At 38.5% G+C, this 25,951-nt stretch overlaps 2 protein-coding genes across 2 annotated transcripts in view; one reads left to right on the forward strand and one right to left on the reverse strand.

The window, feature by feature from the left end:
* The first annotated feature begins 242 nt into the window (after positions 1 to 242).
* Positions 243 to 15,297, forward strand: slc15a1b (solute carrier family 15 member 1b). Its single transcript, XM_036569882.1, has 23 exons — positions 243 to 391; positions 1,501 to 1,541; positions 1,702 to 1,786; positions 2,017 to 2,158; positions 2,624 to 2,743; positions 3,772 to 3,871; positions 4,361 to 4,451; positions 4,551 to 4,634; positions 6,497 to 6,579; positions 7,748 to 7,834; positions 7,989 to 8,078; positions 9,024 to 9,068; positions 9,189 to 9,221; positions 9,369 to 9,457; positions 10,589 to 10,670; positions 10,765 to 10,881; positions 11,050 to 11,181; positions 11,389 to 11,435; positions 11,818 to 11,922; positions 12,477 to 12,591; positions 13,311 to 13,448; positions 13,538 to 13,645; positions 14,740 to 15,297. Exons 1-23 carry the CDS (start codon positions 361 to 363, stop codon positions 14,959 to 14,961), a joined length of 2,187 nt encoding a protein of 728 aa, XP_036425775.1. The 5' UTR covers positions 243 to 360; the 3' UTR covers positions 14,962 to 15,297.
* A 3,162-nt stretch (positions 15,298 to 18,459) lies between these two features.
* The window catches only part of stk24b (serine/threonine kinase 24b (STE20 homolog, yeast)), a 29,949-nt gene continuing 22,457 nt past the window's right edge, over positions 18,460 to 25,951 (reverse strand). The window contains exons 7-11 of the mRNA XM_036569884.1: positions 25,745 to 25,890; positions 24,461 to 24,578; positions 24,307 to 24,369; positions 21,436 to 21,572; positions 18,460 to 19,244 (exon numbers count right to left, since the gene is read on the reverse strand). Coding sequence (XP_036425777.1) covers positions 19,205 to 19,244; positions 21,436 to 21,572; positions 24,307 to 24,369; positions 24,461 to 24,578; positions 25,745 to 25,890 — 504 coding nt within the window. The 3' untranslated portion in view covers positions 18,460 to 19,204. The remainder of the gene's footprint in view (positions 19,245 to 21,435; positions 21,573 to 24,306; positions 24,370 to 24,460; positions 24,579 to 25,744; positions 25,891 to 25,951) is intronic.

A 25,951-nucleotide genomic window follows, 5' to 3' on the forward strand; every position in this document is an offset into this window, starting at 1 on the left:
TTCATGAGCAGATGATCACTGCGCTTTATTTTCTGATGTACAGACACAGTTAGGTTATCTATCAGGTTTGAGTCTATCAGTCAGGAGTTTGTAGATTAACAAGAAAATAATCAGGTGTATTGAATTTATTGCGATGATTAAACAGGCGGGCACACAGATCCTGATGTTCTCTCTGATGTGTAATAAACGGGGGCCACAGTCCATGCTGCAGCCCCCTTTTTTTATGGTGCAGGTTATAAAACCCTGCTATCTGCTCACCTGCGCTCACAGCACGGGGCACCTACCTGAGGACGTTTGTGTGCTGCACTAGTGGCTGTGTGTGTCGGCACTAAAGGATATTCACTGGAAGAGGAGTACAAGATGAATCCAGAGAAAGCAGACGTCATGGCAGGTGAGTGGACCAGGCTGCGGACACACAGTATGGGCAGATTATGAGGACTGGATTTTGTTATCTTGGAAAAACAGAATATTTTTATTTTTATTTTATATTTTAATACAAAGTTTGGGTGGGTAATATGGGAAAAATATAACATTGCAATACTTAAAAACATTTTCACGATGCACAATTTGCATCATGATATTTATTTCCACTACTGTTGTATACAAAAGTTTAAATACCGCCAGTCAAAGGACTTTAAAGCAAATTTTAGTGCAGAAAAAAATGTGAAAAATTAAAACAGTTCAAAATGCTATATAATTTTTGGACAGGCCACTTTTTTCCCAATATGCTAAATTCAGGAAATACTAGAAACTGGAAATACAGAAAAACTGCGCATAAAAATGTGCAGAAGTGTATTCAGTGTAGAGGATGTATTAACATATTTTCATTTTAAAAACCATGTAATTTAATAAAGAATGCCCAAACTTTTGCATATGATTTTTTTGCATCACTGATTTTTCTAAGGTTTGGTAAGCTGGAACAGCCAATGCACCACATAAAAAACTGTGACTACAGTGATTTTATTCAGTGTTTCACATACTGCACTGCACTACATCCAGTTCAGTTATGCTCTCTTTTATTAAGTACTGCTGAAGTCCACATTATACTCAGAAAGGTATATTATGCTGTAACTTATCACAGTAAAGATAAATATCGTCATATTGCTCACCCCTAATACAAGTATGTCTGGCAAAGTCATCTGACTACTGAGTTAAAAGTGAGAAAGGGTCATATCTTGTTGCATTCTTTTTTTCTGTCACCATTTACATTGAATTCAGCCTTGATTTGGACTAAATCCTTCAGTCAACAGACATTCTTAACTGAAATCCTGTTTATTCTGAAGAGTGGTCTGTATCCAGACCACCGACTGTGAATTTTAAGTTCTGTGTTCTTGAGATATCTTTCACATTGTTTAATCAAACATTTCTATCCTTTGTTTTTAACCTGCGAAACCTCTTATACCAATTTGTATGTGCCTTTGAACAAATTTTCTACTTGACGAGCCTTTACAAACTTCAAATATCCATGTTTTTACTAACATACCTTTTTGTGCTTTGTAGACAGAGAGCAGGGAAAGGAGAAGAAGAGTAAATCTAGCAAGGTAAAATCAGCAAGCAGCATATATATATATATATATACACACGTGTGTGTTTGTGTGTGGTGTGTGTGTGTGTGTGTGGTGTGTGTGTGTCATTAAGCTACATTTAAATAGCATCTGTGGTGAATTGGGTATGAATATAGTGTTCTTTTTCTGTGAGCAGGCGGAGTGCTGTGGCTACCCGCTCAGTATTTTCTTTATTGTGGTGAATGAGTTCTGCGAGCGGTTCTCCTACTATGGCATGCGAGGTGAGTTTAGAATGCTGCACATACATACAGCACTCGCAGTAATGAACCCATGCACCTTATTCTAGCACTAAAGTATATAGACTAAATGTTTCTGTGCACAACATCTGCTCTGTGAATCTTCCAACATCACCAACATCTTCTCCATTTACCCTTTTCCTGCTCTCCATCCCCTCCATCTCTTCATTTTCTGTCTTTTCTTTGTACTAATTACTCTCCTATTTTCTCTACAGCGGTGCTGGTGCTCTACTTTCGCTATTTCCTGCGCTGGGACGATGATCTGGCCACCACTATCTACCACACCTTTGTGGCCCTGTGCTACCTGACACCCATCCTGGGTGCCATCGTGGCTGATTCCTGGCTGGGAAAGTTTAAGTGAGTGAACTCATATGTTTTCTTTACTAAATTGCTTTCATGTTTTGATTCTGATATGTTTGGTATCGTCAAACAAAGAAATCAGAGTCTATATGTTTTACTACAATAAACCATTTCACATCAAACCACACTGAATGATATTGTTTATGTCTCAATGACTGAGGGCTGCAGAAATGTAGAAAATTCAGTGGAAGCCCCCTTTAGCAACTCGACACATTTTGAGGCCAGTGTGTGATGATTTAGACTATGAACAGTGCTAAGTGGTCAGTATTATCTTCAATTGCTTGTAGGTAACCAACTTTAGACACTTGACTATGTGATTGTATTGACTTTTTTCTTTGTTATTGTAATATATATATATATATATATATATATATTTTACAATAACAAAGTTGTTATATATAGAATTTTCTATATATAACATGATATATGGATAACCTCCTCTCTCTCTCTCTTTCTGTGCAGGACCATAGTGTATCTGTCTATTGTGTACACTATAGGACAAGTGGTCATGGCGGTCAGTGCCGTCCACGACATCACGGACACCAACCAGGACGGCACACCTGACAACATGACCTTCCATGTGTGAGTTATTTTTGGAGGAACACAAGCATACATGGCACACACACATACACACACACCCACACACACACACACACACACACATACACACACACACACACACACACACCCGCACACATAATTTTAAAGGCCCTCTCATAAATATTTAATATCAAACAATAACGCCTGAGTGCTTCCATTACCAGCACATATATGAGCTATTAAGCCCCATTGTAAGCACACGTAGTGTAAAAGTGCACTGCATGTGCTCACGTTATCAGCACTCCAGAGTATAAAGCCCCCCTCCAGTCTTGTGAAACACACTGCTTAAGATTTGAGCACACACACATTTTCAAAGTGCTTTAATAATTACTTTGTTAGTTTGGTCTAAGTTATTAAACATTTTACCATTTTTCTTTGCTAAAAACTGTAAACTGACAGAAGGACTACTTTGGGAATGATGTCACAGGCCACACGTTTTGTCTCCTTTTTGTGACTTCAGCAACGTATCCATGTAAAAAAAAATCACATTTACGGAATCTGCTGGTTTATCTTCCCACACCATTTAGAGAGCATCCCTAAAATGCAGCCAATCCAGTGATGCATGCAACCCCTTCATCAGTAGACTTTCATATCAGGTGTGCTTGACGAGCACTATCAATGCATGCAATGTTTCATTTCACTTTGGATTTTGCTGCCTGCCAACATAAAAGCAAATGTAAAAAGTCGTTTGTTTAGTGGAGCATGATTATTGGTCAGTGGGCCTGTCGCCAGGCCTGCTTTTGACCTTTATTAGAGTACACATAAAGACATTAATTCAAAGGGGATGTATGAAAGATAGCAGTTTAACTTCCCCTTGCATGCATAAACACATAAAAAACCCTCAAAGCTGATAAATAACTATTTTTAGATGTTTTATGTTTTTTTATATTCAATTGTAAAGTAACAGCAAAAATCCTTAAAGAGAAAAAAGATGTCCCCAAACTTTTGAAGGGCAGTGATTGTGCACTTGAATCATAATAATAAATAAATACATCATTCTTCTCTATCAGTGCCCTGTCTATGGTGGGTCTGTTCCTCATCGCCGTGGGAACAGGAGGCATCAAACCCTGTGTGGCAGCCTTTGGAGGAGACCAGTTTGGGGACCACCAGGTGTGTAAGCTTGCATTCACACACACACACACACACACACACACACACACACACACACACATACTACTTATGCACAGTTCTAATTTAGGAGCCCCCAAACTCAAGCGTTTGAATCCCACGTCACTTTATAACTGTACTTTGCACACTGGTACCACAGTATGTTTGAAAGTCCAGTAGGGTGGCTAGTTTCTGTGTGACTGTATCAGCACTGCTGACATTAATGGAGCTCAAGGTCCACAAACACATGGCTGATAAAGATTAGATACTGCATATTCTAAGACTATTGGTGATAATTGTGCTTGGATTATTGCTGATTATTGTCGTCTCCTCTGTTCTCTTTACAGTCTAGAACATGAAACAAGATTCCACCATAAATTCATTAGACCATAAAAAACTGTTAATGTCTGCAGAAAGTTTAGCGATTTGTGATGTGTTATAAAAACAGTGGCTAATTATTTGCTGCTGTGTTGTTTTGCTGTGTCTGTACAGGACAAGCAGAGAAGCACTTTCTTCTCCATCTTCTACCTTTCCATCAACGCCGGCAGTCTGCTCTCCACTGTCATCACACCCATTCTCAGAGGTGAGTGTGTTTGTGTTTAAAAGAATAGAGACACACACTTTTATCGCAGGTTTGCCAGAGATCTGTGTGTTTATTTCTCTGTCTGTTTCTCTTCCACAGCTCAGGAGTGTGGAATTAACTCCCAGCAGAAGTGTTATCCTCTGGCGTTTGGGGTTCCAGCTGCTCTGATGGCTGTTGCGCTAAGTAGGTTCAGTCAGCTCTTCATGAAATAGTTTGGCAAAAAAATCCAGTTTACCCAGATTTTCCCATAAGTTCAAATATGTTCAATCAGCCAGGACACGTTCGATGTCCAAAATTGGATTATTTAGTTTTGTGCCGGAGTTTACTCCGGTTTCCTCCCACAGTCCACAAACATGCAGTCAGGCCAATTGGACACATTAAATTGCCTCTAGGTGTGAGTGTGTGTGTGTATGTGTATGTGTCCGTCTGTCTGCCCTGCGATGGACTGGTGACCTGTCCAGGGTGTATCCTGCCTTCCGCCCAATGACCGCTGGAATAGGCTCCAGCTCCCCCCTGCGACCCAGCAGGATAAGTGGTTTAGAAAATGTGTGTGTGTGTGTGTGTGTGTGTGTGTGTGTGTGTGTGTGTGTGTGTGTGCGTGCACTGGAGATTTAGCATTACACCTAAATGAACACACCCTTGCCTCAAAACTATCCTACATTTTCCTTGTGTTTTAAGGTCAGCTTATGATGTTTGTGTGGTTTTATACACCAAAAACATTCATAAATCATTTTTACATGACTGTTTTCCAGATACAAAGTAATTCAGAGAGGTTTGATGTGAAATGGTTAATTGTAGAGCTGAGATCTCTTTTCTGTGGTGGTAATAGAAACCAGAGGTTGCAATGTCTGCAGTGCAAAAGGAACCATTTATTTACTATCCAAAAAGATCAGTGAATTTCCTCGTATCGAGTTTTTATATGATATATTGACAATGGTAAAATATGAAAAAAAATCTTTGGGAACTTTTTGGCCTCACAACGCCCTGCATGTACTTCTCCACCATGACTGGATCTAAAATGAAAAACAACGGTTTAGGCCAGAACCTTATCATAAAACTATCATCAGGCGACGTGTTCATAACCATTTCATATAGTAACTTTCTGAGAGGGAGATTTTAGGGGCATTAAACTCTCCACACCTTGTGAACAATTCTGACTCTGCAAGTTTCTCTAGAAGTGAACATTTTACATCAAACCACTCGGAATGACTGTCTCTAGTTGTTACCTCAGCCATTTAATTATGCAGACACTTTGATGCTGATATGGCTGGAATTCCCCTTTAAAACTGATGTATCGCTGCTGTCGGAAGAAAACCTTGTATCTCCATTTTTGTCGTTTTTCAGTTTTTGACATAATTTCAAAATGCCTGTTGGTTTTTACGTTGTATGTAAATTTCATGAAGAATGGACCAAACAAATCTCTGGTTCCATTGACTTACATTAAAAGTAAAGCAGGTTTTTTCCTTCTCCTGTAAAGTTACCATTTTGGAGACACAAGGTTTTGTTCTGACAACAGCGATATGTAAATGATCTCTATTCTTATTGGCTGTCCTGTATTATGCCTTATTCAAAAGGCTGATACACTTATAACCTCAAAGTGAGTAGAGAGATACATGCGAATAAATAATTTTTCAAGACAACACAAGAAAAATCATTTCAAAATAGGCCATTTTGGCAGCTTAGTGTGCATAAGTGGACCATATAAACTGGACAGTGAACTGTATGTTTTGAAACGAGCAGTGTTTACATAACATCAAAAGAGCTCAAAATTTGGTTTTCCATGGTATGGGCCTTTTTAGTAATTCTAAATAGATCATATTTATGCGCTTTCAGACACTGTATGAAATAATGTTATCTTTAAAAATTCAAAACACCACAGTTGAGGCTTGAAGATGGCTGCTCCTACGGTTTTAGCAATGCAATATACTTGTAAATGTAATGTTTCACCAAAGTATTCTTTTCACTCTGTACTTGCTATTCCATTAGTGGCCACAGGGTGGCAGGCTAGGTTAACTTTAACATCATCTTCTGTCTTCTCTCCACAGTTGTGTTCATTGCTGGCAGTGGCATGTACACTAAAGCTGCCCCCAAAGGCAATATCATGATGGAGGTGTGCAAGTGCATCGGAGTAAGTGTAATCTTTCAAATATATAAACCATGAATATTCACAAATGTGTATCAACAATATCTGATTGGTGTTGTTCGCTTTCAGCAGACGTATCATGTAACAAACCAAGTTAGGGTTGTTATAGATAGATAGATAGATAGATAGATAGATAGATAGATAGATAGATAGATAGAAAACCTTGGAAAAGATAGGTAAAAAAGTCTTTGTTGCTAATCTCACACTGAAAAACAAAAAACGTTATCTATTTAAGGGACATAGATAAATGTACTTTATTGATCTTCAAGAGACAATTTACTCGATACAGTAGTAAAAAAAATACATACTGACATTGTGCACATATAGTCAGGTCCATAAATATTTGGACATTAACAGGGTCATTGTTTTAGCTGTCAACCACATACAAATAGTAATGAGCATGAGCTCAAAGTGCAGACGTCCAGCTTGAATTTGAGGGTATTTACATCCAAATTGGGTGAACAGTGTAGAGATGACAATCATTTTCATACATAGCCCCCCATTTTTAGGGGCTCAAAAGTAATTGGACAAACTGACATAATCATAAAGTGTCATTCTTAATATTTGGTTGTAAATCCTCTGCAGTCCTGACTGCCTGAAGTCTGCAATCCATAGACATCACTATTGACTGAGTTTTCTCGCTGGTGATGCTCTGCCAGGCCTTTAGTCTGCTCATATCCATTATTTAACAATAAAAATGTTGGCGTCCAAATATTTATGGGCTTGACTGTATATGCATATTGTCAGTTTTATTTTTTGGTACTAATGTAGCACATAAATTGTCCCTTGAAGATCAATAAAGTACATTTGTCCATGTCCTTTATAGACTAAATATACTTCAGTTAAAGGTTAGATTTCTCAGTGTTAGATTAAGATACTTAACCACAAAGACATTTTAACCCATCTTTATCAAGGGTGCCAATAATTTTGCAGCTGACTGTATACTTGTTCACATATTGTTGGACATGACTGTAATAAACAGATCAATGCTTTCACATTTAATGGTGTGAATGTAAACAACAAAACATAGTAAGAATAATATGTGATTAAGTGGTGCTTTGGTTATGTGGCTTATTGTTCATATACAAGCTGTATCTTGAAATCATGTGCTGTGATTAAAATATTTTAAAAATAATCTTTTTGTTGAATGCAGTTTGCCATTAAGAACCGCTTCAGGCACCGCAGCAGTGCATACCCCAAGAGAGAGCACTGGATGGACTGGGCCAATGAGAAATACGATGTATGTCACATACACACGCACATACAGTCCGTTTCTGTTCCCACTTCTTTCAGTAAATAAGATACGACTAACATGTTTTAGTGTGAATGAACTATTTCTCTCTCTCACACATGCATATTTATCTAGACACTAAAGCTTCTCTTTCTGTCTGCAGAAACTGCTGATTGCTCAAGTGAAGATGGTGCTGAAGGTTCTCTTCCTCTACATCCCACTGCCCATGTTCTGGGCTCTGTTTGACCAGCAGGTTAGAACACACCCCCTCTACCCCCCCGCCCCATCATTCATATGTCTGTTTTAGTTTACATGCACTTGAGTAATCAGATAATGTGAAACTCCGGGTTTATATGAATCAGACAGTAGTCGGATTTCTGCTTTGCAACCAGCCAATAAACTCTCAGAAGAAGACGTGATGTAAACGTAATATTTGAATAATCGTATAACTGCAGAACTCAGATTACGATCGGATTATTAATGAAACAGGTAGATTTTGATCTTTTGTAAAGAAGCTCTTCACAGGAGTATAAAGAGTTTCATTTAAAAAAGCTGTATAGCCATTTAAATCATTTTTGGATTCATTAAGTTTTTGAAAAGCCTAACAGCTGACGTATAAGTGAAAGCACCGTTTTATTTCTGTAATAAAGTTGGTATTAATCATAGTATAACATTGATATTTGTATTGTAAGTGTAAAGCCCACTCTGAATAACATGCATCATAAAAAAAAGAACATTTTCAATAGTGGTCGATAATGTGTTTATGATTGAAACTCTTCAAGTAGAATTATGAACACTCATGGTCAAATTATGTTTTGTTGATTTTTTCTTAAGTAAAAAATAGTTAAGACAAGCCTTAAATATACAATGTAATGTATAATAAAGTATAAAATAAACAGTAAGTATACATTAAAATGTGCCAAGGTGTGTTTACCAATAGAGGATGCATATGATGTACGCTCTACCAGTATAGATGTAGTTTAAAACTTCCAACGTACTATTTATGAATCATATGTTACACATTCATGTGTTGAATTTGGCTGAACTGCACATACCTAGTTAGCAGTATTTTGTTAGGTGACCGTGTTTTCCTCTGGTTGTCCTACATACACATCTCCAAATGTGTGAAAGCAAACAGACACGCACAGTAAATGACTTTTTCACTGTATATTTACTAAAGCTTATTTTCTCTGTTCAGGGATCTCGCTGGACTCTCCAGGCCACGACTATGGATGGCAACTTTGTAAGTGTGCAATCCCAAGTCCAAAACAATCGAACCTCTCGCTCTAATAATGTGAATAAATATGTGAACAGAGAAAGTGCAGTTTAGTTCTAAAGTCTTTTTTCTTTCTCTCCTCCTCAGGGTGGCTTTGTTGTGCAGCCAGATCAGATGCAGGTGAGACCATTTACCGTTTTAATCTGGCCTGTGGTAATTTATGTCACCGTGTGGTAAATTTATTTACTTGAATTGTACATTACACTGCTGTATAACATGAACAAGCGGTGTGAATATCATCCGTATTTCCGGCTGTGTTGTTTGTAGACTGTGAACCCCATACTGATCCTGGTGATGGTGCCTATCGTGGACAGCGTGGTGTATCCACTCATTAAGAAATGTGGTCTGAACTTCACGTGAGTGCTGGCATTAGAGCAGCTTACATGACTATGTAGTAACATTGCCATTCATTCATTTATTTATTTGTTTGTTTGTTTATTTGTTTGTAATAATGTGTGTATATTTTTTAGATTCGCATATTTTAAGCCAGACATTTTAGATGTTTTATTCAATTACTTCAGAATTCAATACAGTTTTTAAGGGGGGCATCAAGAATGTATTAAATGATTGGTATCATAGGGTAAATTATGTATAAACATATTTTGTCACATTATATCCTTAAAGATCTTGTGTAGCTGAATTCATTATTCTGGACTAGGAGTGTAACGATACATAGATATCATGATACAATATGTGTTGTGGTGTTTGCACCACGATACATTTTCAGTACTAAATAGAGATGAAAACACATTTTCATGTTTGATATGATCTTCTGGTTCTGCTGTCAGGATGTAATTTGATTTTTGGTATTTTATAAAGTATATAAAAAATATAAAAAATCTTGATTCTACAGAGCTGTAATTATATAGTCATGTGCAAAGGTTTGAACATTCTGGTCAAATTACATATTTTGTTGATTTTCTGAAAATAAGTTACACATCCTCTACTTAGAACACACTTAAATATGAATATTTTCTGCTAATTTTATATTTCTATTCATGTCTGAGTTACATATTGAGGAAAAAACAAAACAGTAAATATAAAATGTGCCATAACTTTAGCTTTTATTTTTTTTCTAATATGTTACATTTAGCAAATAGATCGTAATTGTGCATTAAAATATGTTGAAGTGTGTCTTTGTAGAGGATTTGTGAAGCTATTTTCACTAAGAAAATCAACAAAAATTTGACCAAACTTTTGCAGATGACCTTTTTCAGGGCCTGTTTTGCTACAGTCTAACAAAATAAGCCAGAAAAATCACTACAGTATATAAGCTTAAGTCCAGACAGTTGAGTAAGGGTGTGTCTATAGCTGAAGCCCAGCCCCTCCCCGCCCATTTTACTCCAATAGGCTGCACCTAGATGCCCAGTTTTAACTACTTACAGTGGCTTCCAGAAATGTTGTAATTGAGGGGAGAATCGAGACTGAGGGGCTCATCGGCGATGCAGTTTTACATTCTGATGAATATGTATATGTCACTCTCACAGGCCTCTGAAGAGGATGACTGTGGGTATGTTTATGGCAGGATTAGCGTTTGTGGCCGCAGCCCTGGTGCAGATTCAGATTGATGTAAGTACGCATTCTTAATGCAGCTACTTTAGAAGATGCTGTCAGAAAGTGCTTTGTGATTTAGGTTCTACTGTTCTTCTCTCTCGTTTCCCAGCAAACCCTGCCCAAGTTCCCCTCACACACTGAGGCTCAGGTGAAGTTCCTGAACATGGAAAACAACCCGCTGTCTGTATCTGTGGATGGAACACCATTCGATATCCAAGCTTTCCAGGTACATGCAAACTCAGCAGCCCTCTGCATTCACTGATCTCACTCCATCTTTTATCTGTCCACACTGCTGTCAATTAAAACCAGATCAGGGCCGGTGTTTCTAAAGCTTCTCAGAGTAGAAGTGCTGATCTAGCGTCTGATTCCTCTCTTATTTATGATGTCACTTCAGTCCTCAGGTAACTACCTGAACCTTAATATGGAGACAGCAACAGTAGCTGTGAACGGGAATGAATTTGCGGTCAGTCTGATCAAAGGAAGACGCCAAACTGTCCTGCTCAGCTCCACCGGAATTTTAGGGAGCGTAAGTGCTGAGTTCGCATTATGTCACTGTATTGTCTTAATCTTCTGTTTATTAGAAGATGTGCTGTGACGAAATAGCAGCACATGAACTGTATGATCGGATACCTGTACTCTACCTTAAAGTCACTTTTAAAAGATAAACGATAAAAAATAAATGATAAAAGTTGAAGTGATAAACATTCTAATCATTTTCCTGCTTTGTTCTCAGAGTCAAGATTTAAACACCAAACCTGAACAAGGAAATAATGATATCAGGTCAGTTTGTCCTCATTTATTTGTTGGTATTTTGAATATGCAGGCTTGTACTTGCATAGGTCACAGATGGGTAGAGTGGCCTGTACTTAAGTAAAATATTGATGTTTCATTAAAGTGAAAGCATAAGTAGACTGGTAAAGCATATCAGGTCAAAAAAAGTTTCATATAGAACTGCAGTGGAACTTCTCGTTTAGCATAGAACATTTTCTTAGGTGCTGTTTTTCCTTTTTTGTGCAACTTTTGGTCTAAAATAAAAAGCTTAAGCTCAAAAGTGAGAGATATGAACAACAGCAAGACAGTACAGGAGCTGAACCGAGAGAAAGACACAGACTGTGGGAAGATATTGATGAAAATGTCATCTGGCTTTTTTATCTGGCTGTAGGTTTGTGAACGGCTTTGGCACAGTGCTGAACGTGACGGGCGCTAAAGACCTGGGCGCCGTCACTCCCAATAACTTCTCTGACTACGGCCTCATTCCACAGGGCAAGTAAGTGCTGACTGCCAACTACACAAGCCTGTGTTTCCGTGTAGGTGCAGATGATTTTACATGAATACTCATAGTTTCTTCTACAACTGATAAGCTTGATCACCTCTCTATTAAGCACTTTCAGTTGCCACCAGTGTGAAACATGCTCTATAAATAAAGATATTATTATTATTATTATTATTATTATTAATGAACAAGTTTGTTAAGGGTGTAAATATTTGACTCGTTTGCACTTCTTTAGGGAACAACTTGTATAACAATACGTCATCAATCTGGTAATGGTGTAATAAATGGTGGAATGTCAATTTATGGGTGTGTTTTTGTTTGAAAATGGCCTTAGGAATTTATTTTGGCTGAAAATGGGCCCATATTTTATTGAATTTGATTGTATTCGATAAAATATATACTTTATTCTATATTCTAACATTTCACCACCTATATTCTAACACCACCTTCACACTGATGTATCACAAAGCCTTGATTAATCATTGTGCGTTAGGATCTCACAGGGATTCTTCATCAGTTGAACATGATTCCTCTCTCATGTGTTGCAGAGCCATCTTCACTATACTAAATGATGAAGGACAGACGTGCAACTACTCCATCACTCTGGGCTTCGGAAGCTCCTACACACTCGTCATTCCCAGCACCTTCAGCTTCGGACCTAATGTAAGTCACCATTGGCCTTCTACCCAACCCCCACCCCCAACCCCACCCCCCAAAGAAAAACAAAGGTACACCGCATAAATTGTCACTGTCCAAAGAAAAACAAGTATACCCAGAATAGTTACTGAACAGGAGAGGACAAAACGTCCTTAACTATTAATAGAAGGAGATTTTATTCCAAGCAATTCTGGAGCTATTGGTCATTTCTGTTGGTCCATTCATTGTGAAATTTTCACACAATGTCAGAGGTCAGCTGCTGTGTTTAAATGATGCAGAAAACTAAAAATCACATGAAATGGAGATGCTTGTTTTTTTCTTTTGGACGATGACGATATGCGAATCTGTGATTAAATGTAGGCACTTTTTAAATCTACAAGATCCAGTGACCCAACGGAGAAAAAGCACATCATTCTTTTATTTTATGTATTGTGTTCTTGTGTTGCTCTTGTAAAGTGACCTTAGGTTTGAGAAAAGGCACTAAATAAATTAAACCCAATTTTAGTTTTAAACACAGTTTTAATGCCCCTGAAAACGGTAGCTGCCCTGAACATTTCATGACGAATGGACCAACCACAGATCGAGTAGATATGAAGAGTATCTTTCTTTGTCATATAAGGTTATTGTTTTAGATATATGACGTTGTCCTCAGACAGTCATGTTATGCAGAAATGATCGTTACATGTCCTTAATCTCACTGTGTATTGTGTTTGTACTGTCTGCAGTGTTGGACCACCATCCAGCAGATAGAAGACATCAAGCCCAACACCATCCACATGGCCTGGCAGATCCCACAGTACTTCCTCATGACGTCTGGAGAAGTGGTCTTCTCCGTTACTGGTCTGGAGTTCTCCTACTCACAGGTAGGGGGGCCGGTCTGTTCTGCTTCCCACACCACATTTAACATGAAATATGCTGAAAATGAGTATAACAAATATTTGTGACCTTTCAGGCCCCGAGCAACATGAAGTCAGTCCTTCAAGCTGGCTGGTTGTTGACCGTTGCTGTGGGGAACATTATTGTGCTGATTGTAGCAGAAGCAGGCCAGCTCCCTGACCAGGTACTGGAAACTGATATTAATACAGGAATGAGTGCTCAGAGTTTACCTCAATACATAATCTGAAGAAACAGTTTGGCAAAATAATCTCAGCTTTACACTACATTGGGTCAGCACTGATGTAAGGCTGATGTAGCTACCAAGTAATGGAAACGTAGAGCCTCCAGTTAACTACATCCCTAACGATGCCTTTCTTATGTGGTTTCTGATGCGTATGACAACTTGTTTTCTATAAAAATGGACAAAAGTACACTGCATAGCTGAAAACAGTAGTAGTAAAACTCTTTAAGCTTGAATTTATCCACTCTTATCGATAACAGAGTGTCAGTAACCACATTAGAAAGGCTAACAGAGGCACGTGTTTGATTATTTAGTCATAGTTTGTATTAATGGAGTTTCTTAGCTAACTAGATTAGCCCCATAGCTCCAGTGTCTGAATCCACATAAGCAAGTCTATGTGAGATCACTCAACATGGTTTGAGTTACATGGGAAGGCTAACTGTTGGGGTATAGCTAAGCTTCTGTTACTTGTTAGTAGAGGAGGGTGATAAGGCAAAGATATAATATTGTAGTACTTCAAGAAATGTTTACAATACATTGTATACTATTGTATATCTGATCAGTTGGAATAGAGAAAAAAGACCCACTAGTGCGACATTTTAAAAATACGGTCAAAAACTGTAAACACGTATTTTGCATACTGTAAGTCAGTTAAATGGGACAAATTTTACTCTCTTTATAATGAAACAGGCAGCTGGTCAGTGTTCTACAAGTACTCGACAAGATCTACAATATGTTCAGAAAAGCATATCGTATTGCATTGTTACATAATTTATTACCATAACATACACACACACACACACACACACATATATATATATATATATATATAGCTACATTAGCCTCTTTGCTCCAGTGCAAAACTAAAGAAGCCAACATTGGACGCCAAACGTCTTGGTTTATTGACTATATTTTGCGTAAGGAGAGAACTGAGCAAATTAGATGTTTCTCTGAATTATTCATTGAATCCAACATGACCCTTATTTGGGTACAAAATATCATTAACATTTGCTAACTCAACGCTCTGTGATCCGCAGTGGGCCGAATACGTGCTCTTCGCTTCTCTCTTGGTGTGCGTGTGCATCATCTTCTCCATCATGGCCTACTTCTACACGTACATTGACCCGGCTGAGATCGAGGCCAAGTTTACTGAGCAAAACCCTGAAGACAAGGAGGAGAAGAAGAAAGGTCTGGAGTTGGGCAACATGTACAGCTTAGCTGCTGAGAAATCGGAGCAAGTCAAACAAACCAAGATCTAAACACCCCGTCTCCGCTTCCTCCTACTGCTGCCTGCTGTACTAAAGGATGTTTCTGCTGGTCTGGAATTTTAGTGGTTCAGAATTAGGAGACATTGTGGGATAAGCTGCTCCTGGACCAGCACAGATGGACATAGTTTATATGAAGAAGAGTGTGAATAGGACCATTGCTATAGCCAGAGGGTTGAGGTTTGGGAATTGGCATTGCTGGCGTCCATTAGATGTGTCTGTTATTTCTGAGGCTTTGTTTCAGTACGGTGTGTTCGAACTCGTCTCCTTCGAGCAACTGATTGACCAAAAACATAGAAAAAAAAGAAAGAACCAGAGGAAAGAAATATTCTAAATACGATTTTTTCTTAATCTCGTTTACTTCCTAGACATGGTTAAGTCCTACTTGAAAACAGTGAGACGAAAGCAATTTCTCCTGTTTCTGAAATTCATCTCCCGAGAAACGGCCCTGGAATTTCTTTTTTCAGTCCAAGTATTCTCTCGCAGATCACATAATGTGCTAAGAAAAGTGGAAGATGTCACTTTATGTAGCTCTTTTTACGTCTCAGGAATCTTCCAGCAGTCTATCAGTGCAGAATTAAACCTCAAGCTTTTCTCTTTTGTCTCAAAAAGTTCTTACGATGTAATACTTATGTTAATCTGTCCTTTTCTTCTAAGGAGAGTTTAGGAGTAAGAATTCAGGGTAACATTTCACTGTAGGTGCTGTTCATGAGGCTACATAACACCCACATAAGCTTGTCATGATAACTGACATAACCCTACATAACTGTTTATTAATGCTTATTACAATACACATCACTTGCTATAAAGGTTAAATTGGCCAATTTTGATCAAGGTCAGCTAAAGTAGCCTTTATGACAGAGGATTCCTGTTGTAATAAGCCTTTATGAACAGTTATGTAGGGTTATGTCAGTTGTCATGACAACCTTATGTTAGTGTCATGTAGCCTTATAAACAGCACCCTACAGTGGAGTATTACAGAATTCGTAAACTGGTGATCTGTCATTATTTCAGTGTTGAAATCTGCTTTATTTCTCCCGAGACAGAAAAGGTGCTAGTAAGAAAGACACCGTTCCTTTGGGAAGGAGAACAGATAAAAACACCTTTATCTGAAACCAGAAATCTGGGATGATTAAATGTAATATTGTGGCATTTTATGTTGCTCTATCTACTAAATTCATGATTATTTTATACAATATGTCAAAATGTATATTTTTATAAGGGATTCCAACATAGAAAATGCTAATAATTTATCGTTTGTATTTAGTATGAAGCTGTATTATGTTTTATGATGTTTTTGTATGTAAAGCTGACCGGTGCTGTGTGCATTAATATGTACATCTGGTGCAATAATTGTAAAATACTAACAAAATGTACTTCAGTAAAGAACACATCTTACATGATTTTGTGTTTTTGTCATCTTCTTTTGCTTATAGAGGGTTATTTAAGCCCAGCGATGTAAAATGAGTAAGTATAATTTAGAGTGCACTTCATTTCTTTTGGTATTTGGCTCACTAGCCTCTGTTCATTTGTCTAGCATTAGACCAATTTTCTTTCTAAGGTCAAAACAGTACCTCTTTACATCTTGATTTTTGGAATTAACTCCATCATTTCCAGTCACTTGGAATTCTGGAGCTCTGCTGCAGATTTTGGGAAGGTGGGGCTTAAAAAAATTGCCCGCAAAGATAAGAAATGTGGGGGTAGTTTTACTTTGTGTAACATGACATGAAATTAGATTAGGCTGTGTAAATCTACACAGGCTAAATTTAACTTGTGTGGTATTGGGGGGGGGTCTGTGGGAACCCATTTTCAATGTTTACCATGGGAAAATTTAATGCAATTTATTATTATTTCAACCCCAGATTTTTGGTCTTTGTTCATTTTCTGTGAAGAACATATAAAATAACCTATTCTCAGTGTCTTCACTCTGTTCACCCCCCACACATTTATATTACACGTGGTGTTGGGTGAACCCGCCGGAGTAAAAGTGTGGAGGTGCTGTGTCCTTCGCTCTGTTCTCCTCCTACATGGCCTGCTGTTAGTGTGTGTGTGTGAGGGTGGACAACATGGACAGGCTGCTGACTGGCTACAGCTGCTAAAGGAGAACCCTACGCTGGACACGTGATATTTTAAACATAAATTGTTGTGGCTGTATTGATTTAAAAAAATAACGTGGTGGGTCCACCAGACCACTGAGTAACTAACACATCAACACCACACAGGGGTTAATTCAGCCCCATCTTAGCTAATTCAAATTTTTCTCATGACCTTTTGGTGGTGCTGTTCTTGGTCCACAGAAGTGCAAAGTAATCAGCTTCAAGTCAATCATTATCAGCAAGTAAGATAAAGTGGACGCCTAAAATTAAACCTCATTTTGACTCCTTTTTTCTTTGAGAGAGGTCTTGGCTGACTGACACTGGAATTTGGATTTGGGTCCAATCCCATTTCACCCGTTGCCCCTACCACTTAGCCCTTAGCCCTCTGTGCGTGTTCACGTCTAGGGTTTGGGTGTCCCAATTTTTGATGAGATAGAGGCGTAGGGTGAAGTGTTAGGGCTATATGAGCCTCTAAATGGAGGTTTTTCAGAGGCTCCAAACAGAGTGTTATGAGAAAAAAAGAAAAACCGGCAAGACGGCTGAACAAGAGACCAAAGAAACCCACAAATTTGAGTATTTTCTGCATTAAAAATTATGATAACCACTGTATTATCTTAGTTTAACGTCGTTTCAATGTTTTATGGTCGTTTTCTTCACAACAAGCATAAAAAAAAAAAAAATCGCTAATAGCATGCAAATTTCTCGGTAGCTAGCTAGCTACCTTTCCTGTTCCACCTTAAATAGTCAGCAGTTCTGACGCCTGAAGCGCCAGAATGTAACTGCTGCACCATTTTAGGTGGAACGGGAAAATTCAAACAAGAAGCTGGTGAATATCTGACTTCAGCTTCATATCACCAAAGAATCAGGGGTGGGCGATAATAAATAATTGTCCCCCTCTTTGAAAGCCTATAATGCCCTAAATGTAACTAAGTAATCTAATCTAACTAAAGCCCAGCAGGGAGGAGCTGAACTTTGCCCTTCTCTGCTATCACTGCAGATGGGCCGGGTCGCCTACAAAGCAGCGCTAGTAGCTGTTAATAAAGTAATGCTTGTTTTTTTGAGGGTCCCATTTCATATGGCAAGATTTCAACCACTACCTCTTGTAACTCAGTTCTAAGGGGTTAGGGAGACACTCGAAAACAAGGGGTAGGGGATAAAAAGTAGAAATGGGATTGAGCCTTGGACCAACAGTTGCTGTATTGTAGTGTGATGTGGAATAAAAGAAATACAGAGGTCAACTTCAACAGAATAAAGAGCATTATTTATGAGTAAAACCCTTTAATTTCATATTAAAATTAACAGAGCACCTCCAAAATGTACATTTGATAAAAAGGCAAGGCAATATCAGTAATGGCCATTTGAGAGGCTTGGTTTTTAAATATTTACCTTCTCACTGTAATGTTCTTAAACTAACAATATCTACAGAAGCTCGTGGCCATCTGTACACAGTGATTCATTTGCAAAAATCCATAATCCAAAGGTGTGTAAAACTGAGACTATATACATGTCTGTACATAAATCCAAACCGAGCGCTCTCCGTCTTCCTGGACACCTGTGTCCACTCAATGCACGTTACCTGAGATTTCAGCAAGACAACTGCAATCTCCTTTTGCGCGAGGGCTCAGATACAGATACGCAGCCGCCCATCCACACACATGCATTCATGCTGTTTGTTCAGAGCCATGCACGCTACTTCTTTATGGGTGCTCTTTAGGGTTGCAGCAGTGGCTTCTGCTCAGTGATGTCATGGCACCTGCAGAAGCTTCCAGAAGTTATGGGCTGCTCGCTTGGCAAGCGCGCTAATCCTCCGCCACACACTGTTCTCTGCTAAATGAGCTACAGCTGCTCTTTAGTCAGCTTGCTATGCAGTCTAACACACACACACACACACACACACACACACACTTTCACATCCATCTACACCCTCTCTCTCTCTCTCTCTCTCTCTCTCTCAGGAGTTTGTAAAAGAAAAGAGGAAAAACAGAGGAAGCTTGAGGAGCTTGAGAACTTCTGTTGAAGCGATTGAAGGACGAAGTGGTCCTCCAGGGGAGACGTCACAGAGGCTGCTGGTGTTGGGATTCGCTGAGCTGATGCCTTGGGGGGGGGGGGCTGCAGTGTGATGGACATATCCAGTGGACCAATCACGGATGGGAAGAGGAAGAGGTCACTGACCTAGAGAACCTTTGGGGAGAAAAGCATTTCTATTTAGGTAATCACTCAATGTCTCATGGCATCTACTCCAATTAAAAAGATCTTTAGAAGAGCTCAGTAGGCTTTGATAACAGTTCTTATCAAAATTAAACATTTTTTGATATTGTTCATGCCCCCTAGAGGTATTTTTGGTAAAATGATTTTTGCCATTATATTCCTTCATTCATAATAAGGCTTGAACTGTGAACAAGTGCTTCAGAAGGTGGTGATGTGCACCTTTTAATTGCTAGATGATGAAAGTGAAGAAGTCTAGCTGTTCACTCATGACAGCACTAGGCAGCAGGACAGTTAGCAGTGTTGGCTAGTGAGCTATTTTCTGATTTTATGGATAGTAAAGAAAAGCTATGACTTAAAAAAGAAAAAAAAAACATCTAAACACAAGAGGAGAACAAAAAAGGCTGCAAGTCCCCTCCAGTGTGGAACTGATTTGTTCTTCTTAAACCAGACAGCACAGAGCAACCAAAATAAGCTTTTATGACCTTTTATTTTTTCCCAGGATGCAAAATACTCATGTCATATGTAAACATTTAAATAAGCCCAGTCAAATGACAAAAACACAGGGAAAAAGCTTTAAAATGCCATTTTTCCTGCACGTTTCAGTGCACAGCTTCTAGCATATTGAGCAAAAAATGTGTGCCATAATTTTGCACAGCCCCCCAGAAAATGTTTAATCCCGCAAATATACAGTAAATTTGCATTAAAATCTGCGCAGCTTATCCACTGCAGTTCATACAAGACAACCCAGGACCTTGAGGCTTTTTGCCAAGAAGAATGGGCAGCTTTACCATCTGAGAAAATAAAGAGCCTCATCCACAACTATCACAGAAGACTTCACTGAAGTAAAAGGGGGCATAACACATTATTGAGAACTAAGGATATGCAAATCCAGTATTTTCTTTATTGTTATGTTCTGTTTAATGATTGTACTATTCTGTGATGCCTTTTAGTCAAATTTGAATTTCATTAAAATGAAAGCAATGTGTTTTGCCTAAATTCTCATGTTTTATTTAAAGAATGGTACACATCTTACAAATTGTGCCAAGGTATGTAAACTTATGGGCAGCATTGTATGGCTAGACATAAGTATCTTTTAAATGATTTTTAACCTTTTATGAGTTTATAATACAAATAATGTGCTACAGAAAATCATTCTGAATTGAATTTGTCTTGGGAACGCTCTGAGCAGTTGCGGTAGAGAAATGTCACTGTAAAGACACTCCCATCTTTTAGGAGTATAAATGGCAAACAGCATGGCTTGTTCCATTAGCTTTGGTAGATGACTTCTTATACATTTGTGTTAAACATTGTATAAATGTATAAATGCTTGAATAAAAACGATATAAATTACTGACCAACAACTGTATTTATTTAAACATGTATCAGACAATCCACTGCCTGAATCTCAAAGTGCCTGGACTGAGTTTCACCACTTTCACACAAATTTGTACTTAAGCTTGTGTTCTGAAGTCCTAACTTAGTTAATGCAAAATAGTTTCAGACTATCATTTGAGCAAAATTGGCTGCACCAAAAATTCTTAAGTCTCATATTAATCAGTAACAACTAATGTATGCACAGACTACCATGGAAACAAGACAGCAGCTTGACTTTTTCCATGGAAAAAAAAAAATCTTGTATAGAAGAGAACTATGTGTGTAAGCAACTGAACTAAATAAAACTGAATATTTTAGCCACAGTCTGTTTATTCTTTAATATTTCTTTGTGACAACCAAATACGCAGCTTTTGAAAACTTTCTGGCTAACCGACAGAACAGCAGTCCCACTGATCTGGAGTTGTGGGGTAAATTTCTGCATTTAGTGTTTTAAGTTTAGTCAAAGGTTTAAGTTTAATCAAAATATCATGCTTTTGTTCTTTTTTGTGTTTCTGCCGGTTTTCTCCAACACTTACTCCTGCTAAGGGGAGGTATAAATATTTAGTAACTACTAAAGTCAAAGTTAAAAACAGACTGTGTGGTGCAACCCATTTTAATTTAGTAAAGCGAATATCTGAACTTAAACAATTACATCACAACTAGCATACGTCTGAACTTGAGTACAGCTGGTACAACCAGCCACTGTAGTTTTCTGGCCAGACTGACCTCACTAGAGCTCACTTCCTTATTTGTGAACGGGTCTCGTAATAACAGCGAATGGTAGATTTACCGTTGGAGTCTCTGTATGAGCTGGGTCACCATGACGTCAGAGATCCCTGGATATGCCTCCTCAGCAAGGAAAATAGCCTCTCCCAACTCATCCAACACATCAGGCTTCACGCTGGCCTCACCACCCCTCTCCTTTAGCTGCAGAGACACACAGACAGGTTTAGTACACTTCAGGGAATTAGGGATCCCAAGCATCTCCCTACGGTTGTATGCAAAAGTTTGTCCACCCCTGTCAAATGACATGGTCAACATGAAAGTCAGCATCTCCTCTACAGCGAACACACTTCTGCACATTTTAATGCATGATTAGTCTTTATTTACTGTAAATAATATAGTTTGCTAAAGTTATGGGCATTTTATATTTTATATTATCCCAATATGTTAAACTCAAATAAACATACACTGTGCACTACAATTGCACAAAAATGGTATATTTTAGTTTGTTCCTCAGAGTTTGACCAAAGGCATTCAAGATTTTGCATATGAATATATCAGGGATGCATACAGCTGAACTGTCTTCAAAACTGGCTAACTGGCAACCATCAGCTATGTTTCCCTCTTTTTTTCTACTTCATATTTGTCCTGCCAATCATATTCACTCTACTGTATCACGTTTTGATTGGTTGACTGTGCAATGGTGGGGAAATTACTAGGTTTACACTCCTCTACTGTAGAACAGCAGTGTGTCCTACATAAGCATATTTATACGTACGCTGTTAAAAAAAATTATGTACTTATAACTTCATGAGTCTGATGATCTGAGCTCTTTGAGCAACAGCTAAGTTTTAGTAAACACTAACAGAGCCAAAAAAGTCACATACAACACGTTGAGCTCCACTGACTCGCACAGAACTGAGCGTTTCCTCCTGATTGTGTTTTTAGAAGGGTTTCAATGTGCTCCTTCATTCCAGAGGTCTAAGTACAAAAAATGAGCCAATAAACCACTGAAGTTACCAGGACATGAAGGTCTGAACGGTCAGCCTGGTGATGGATGCATTCAGCAAAATGTACAAACTTAAACACAGCACTGCAGTCTGTTACTTTCAGACTCCACATTAAAGATGGCATTAATACACGTGTTCGAAACTTGATTTGTGTTTCCCCCCCCCCATCAGTAAAAATTAGACTTGGTCTTAACCTCTGCTTAAAAATATGTGTTAAACTCGGCAAATAAGTAAAAATTGTGCACTAACATTGTGAAAAAATGTCAGATTCAAGTTTATAGAGGACGCGTTAATATTCACTTAGAAAATCAACAACTAATTTGACCAGGGGTGTTCAAACTTTTGCACAGGACTGTAAGCATGTATGCACATGTCTGTCAGAACAATGCACTGTATTTCCGAGCAGCCCGAGAGCAGTCCAGCAGGACAGGTATCTTACAGGTTTTACTTCTTTTTCTGTCTCTCTGTGCTTTTTCCTTGAGACTTGGGGGTGAATAACAAGATACTTCAGGTTCCACAACAGCCAGGCCAGGCAGAGTACAGCATGTTTGGGGGACAGCAGCAGAGAGTGGGGAATGGATTAGTGCAGCCATGGCTTTGGCCCGGATCCTGTTCCAACTCTCCTCCTCACACCCTTCATCCCTCTACACTGATTAGTCAGGGAGCCTGAAGCTTCTCTACACTCCTTTAAAAAAAAACCCCTAACCAAGTTGAATCAGCAGCTGGGGGAGTGATTTATGTCTTCAAAATGTGGCGGAACAGTGTGGCTATTAAAGAAAAGGTTCAGTAAAAATATCTAATTTAGACAATTTGGTGCACTGGAGCTACAAGGCTAATGAAGGTAACAAGTAACAGAAGCGTATGTGCACCAATTAGCTTTGTGCAAATTGCATGTCTATATTACTACATTCTTTCCTCACTCCATGTTGAGATGTTGAGTATCTCAAACAGACTTTGAACTGTATAACATACTGTTATCTATAAAAGTGGACAAAATATGGAAAAACTCAAACTTCTTGCTAAGCATACTAAACTAAAGAGTATAGGTGGGCAAATAGGGCTGAACGATATAAGGAAAATATCTAATAGTGATTTTTTCCAACTTATATTGCGATTTTTCTTTAGAAACTGAGATTCAGGTCTGATTTTTTTTGGCCAAGAAGAACAGAATATCCACCTTTTTTGGCTTGACCCCTGAATGGCCAAACTGCCAGTAAGTCGTGGCTGTGATGTCACAACCCATGGAGGTTTGGTTGCCCCTGATTGGCCTAACTCATCCACAGGTATTTCACAAGCTCTCTGTTATTAGGTTCAATTTCCCCTCTTAAAACTCAAGACAACGTTTTTGACAATCTTAAAAAAGATGAATCTTCAAGGGTTCTTTAGTAAAGACACGCTAAAACCCATTTGCGTGCTTAAATGGTTCTTTGCATGGTGAAATGGTTCTTCAGATTGATGGAGAATGTGTTGTATATGATCCTATAGAGCACCAAAAGGTTCTTCTATGATTACAAGCTTGACACCATAACAAGATCAGAACCCATTTTGGTGCTACATAGAACCATATATAACACATTCTCCATCAATCTGAAGAACCCTTTCACCATGCAAAAGAACCCTTTAAGCATGATATGGTTCTTTGAGTGTTCAGGGTTCTATATAGAATGATTTTCTTTATTAGAACCAACCTTGTAAGAATCTTGAGGTACCATCTTTCTTAAAGGTGTGAATTCTTAAATTGAGATTTTAATATAAAAACGATAAACGAAAAAAATCTTTCAGCCCTATGGGCAATATGAAAATACGTATTAAATATTTATTTAAAATGTGGCACTACTAGTGTATTTCCTTTGTTCTTTATCAAACCACAGAAAATAAAAACATCATGATGCATATATCTGCGTATCACTTTTACTTTTATGCCATACCTCCGTTAAGACAGGAGTGATGATGGTGGACAGACTCTGCGACAGTGGCCTCTTAGGTGTGTCCTGTACAAAGAGGAGGACAGAAAACTCAATGTAAAATCAGAAGGACTATTGAACATAACTGTGAAATATAATCTGTAGCTTTATTCTGTACCTGCTCTCCTGCAATACTGGCACCGTTTTGTAGCTTTTTGGGGTCTTTTTCCCGAATGGTGAAAATCCATTCATCACTGCCAAAATCGTTCCCCCCAGAGGCCTGACCGTCCGGCTCCCTGAGAGAGAGAGAGAGAGAGAGAGAGAGAGAGAGAGAGAGAGAGAGAGAGAGAGAGAGAGAGAGAGGTGAAGCCGCTGAAGAAGAGGTGTTAAGTAAGAATAAGCAGGTGTAAGCAAAAATTTTCTACTAGGTTTTAAGGCGGAGCAGTAAGTTGGAATTTTCCGGTTGAGTTTTAAGGATGGAGAGATAAGCCATAATTTTCCAGCTGAATTTCAGGGGACAGACAAGGTAGGATTTTTCCACTAGAGCAAGCAGATGTGGAAATGAGGTAAGAGTTAAAAACAGGTGGGTGAGGACAGAGAGCGGGATGGCAAGTGATGCGGAAGAGGAAGGGAGAAGAATAGTAGCAGGTTTGCAGCCAGTTAAAGGGCCCATATTCTACATTTCTTTGCATGAAGTCCATTTATAGTAACATTAGTGCGCATTTACAGTACTGTGCAAAAACTTTCAGGCAGAAATCTATATTTTATACGCTATTTATCTGGTCCTTAAATGTTTATTTGCTCAAAAAAACAATTTTACATTTAATTTTAAATACAAACAATATTAACACAGTCAGTCATGATTTTATGTAGGTCAGCGTATTCCAGAAGATATCTGGAAGCAAACTTTGTTCTTTCTACTAGCTCACAAGATATCAACTACATTTTTAAATAAGAAATCTTGTTACTTTTTATGTATTTGTTTATTTGCATCTATTCTAAATATGGTATTTTTCTGTACAAGCTCAAACACTGCCTGTCAAGACACACGGTTTTAAGTAATGAGCTTAGGTGCCTAACACAGGCATAATTCATATCTACACGACCATTTACTTCTATTTAACCACTAAACAGCTGTTTTTGTTACTGATACATGTAAATAATCTGTGTTCTGCCTTAAAAAAGTGATTAAAACCACATTCACAACGGAGGCCAAACTGTTCTAAAATCTCTACAAGTTTTCTGCAATATAAACACTTCAGAGTAAATGGGCAGGCTAAGCTGCTGTAGGCTGGACGGGCGGTCACATGTAAATGTGTCCATAGTTGCGGCATCAAAAGCATGAATAATTTAAAACAGTTGTTTTTGCAGTTCAGTTTACAATGTTTACATAGTAGATAAAAAGCAATGCAATTTCAACTTTTCACATTATTGTCTGTTGAACATTTTGAGAGGGACATACGAGTCGGACTCGTCTGAGCTGGACTCTTCTCGGGACTGCTCAGTCTTCCACTGCTTGTATCTGTCTATGAGATCGGTCAGGTAGGACGTCTTCTTAGCATGGCGCACGATCAGCTTGTGCTTCAGCAACTCTTTGGCTGTGGGTCTCTGAGGGAGAGAGAAAAAGAGAGAGAGGTTGTAACAGACTGTAATCCACTGTGTCTCTACA

This window comes from Colossoma macropomum, unplaced genomic scaffold, assembly GCF_904425465.1.
Source record: "Colossoma macropomum unplaced genomic scaffold, Colossoma_macropomum, whole genome shotgun sequence".
NCBI classification, from domain to species: Eukaryota; Metazoa; Chordata; class Actinopteri; order Characiformes; family Serrasalmidae; genus Colossoma; species Colossoma macropomum.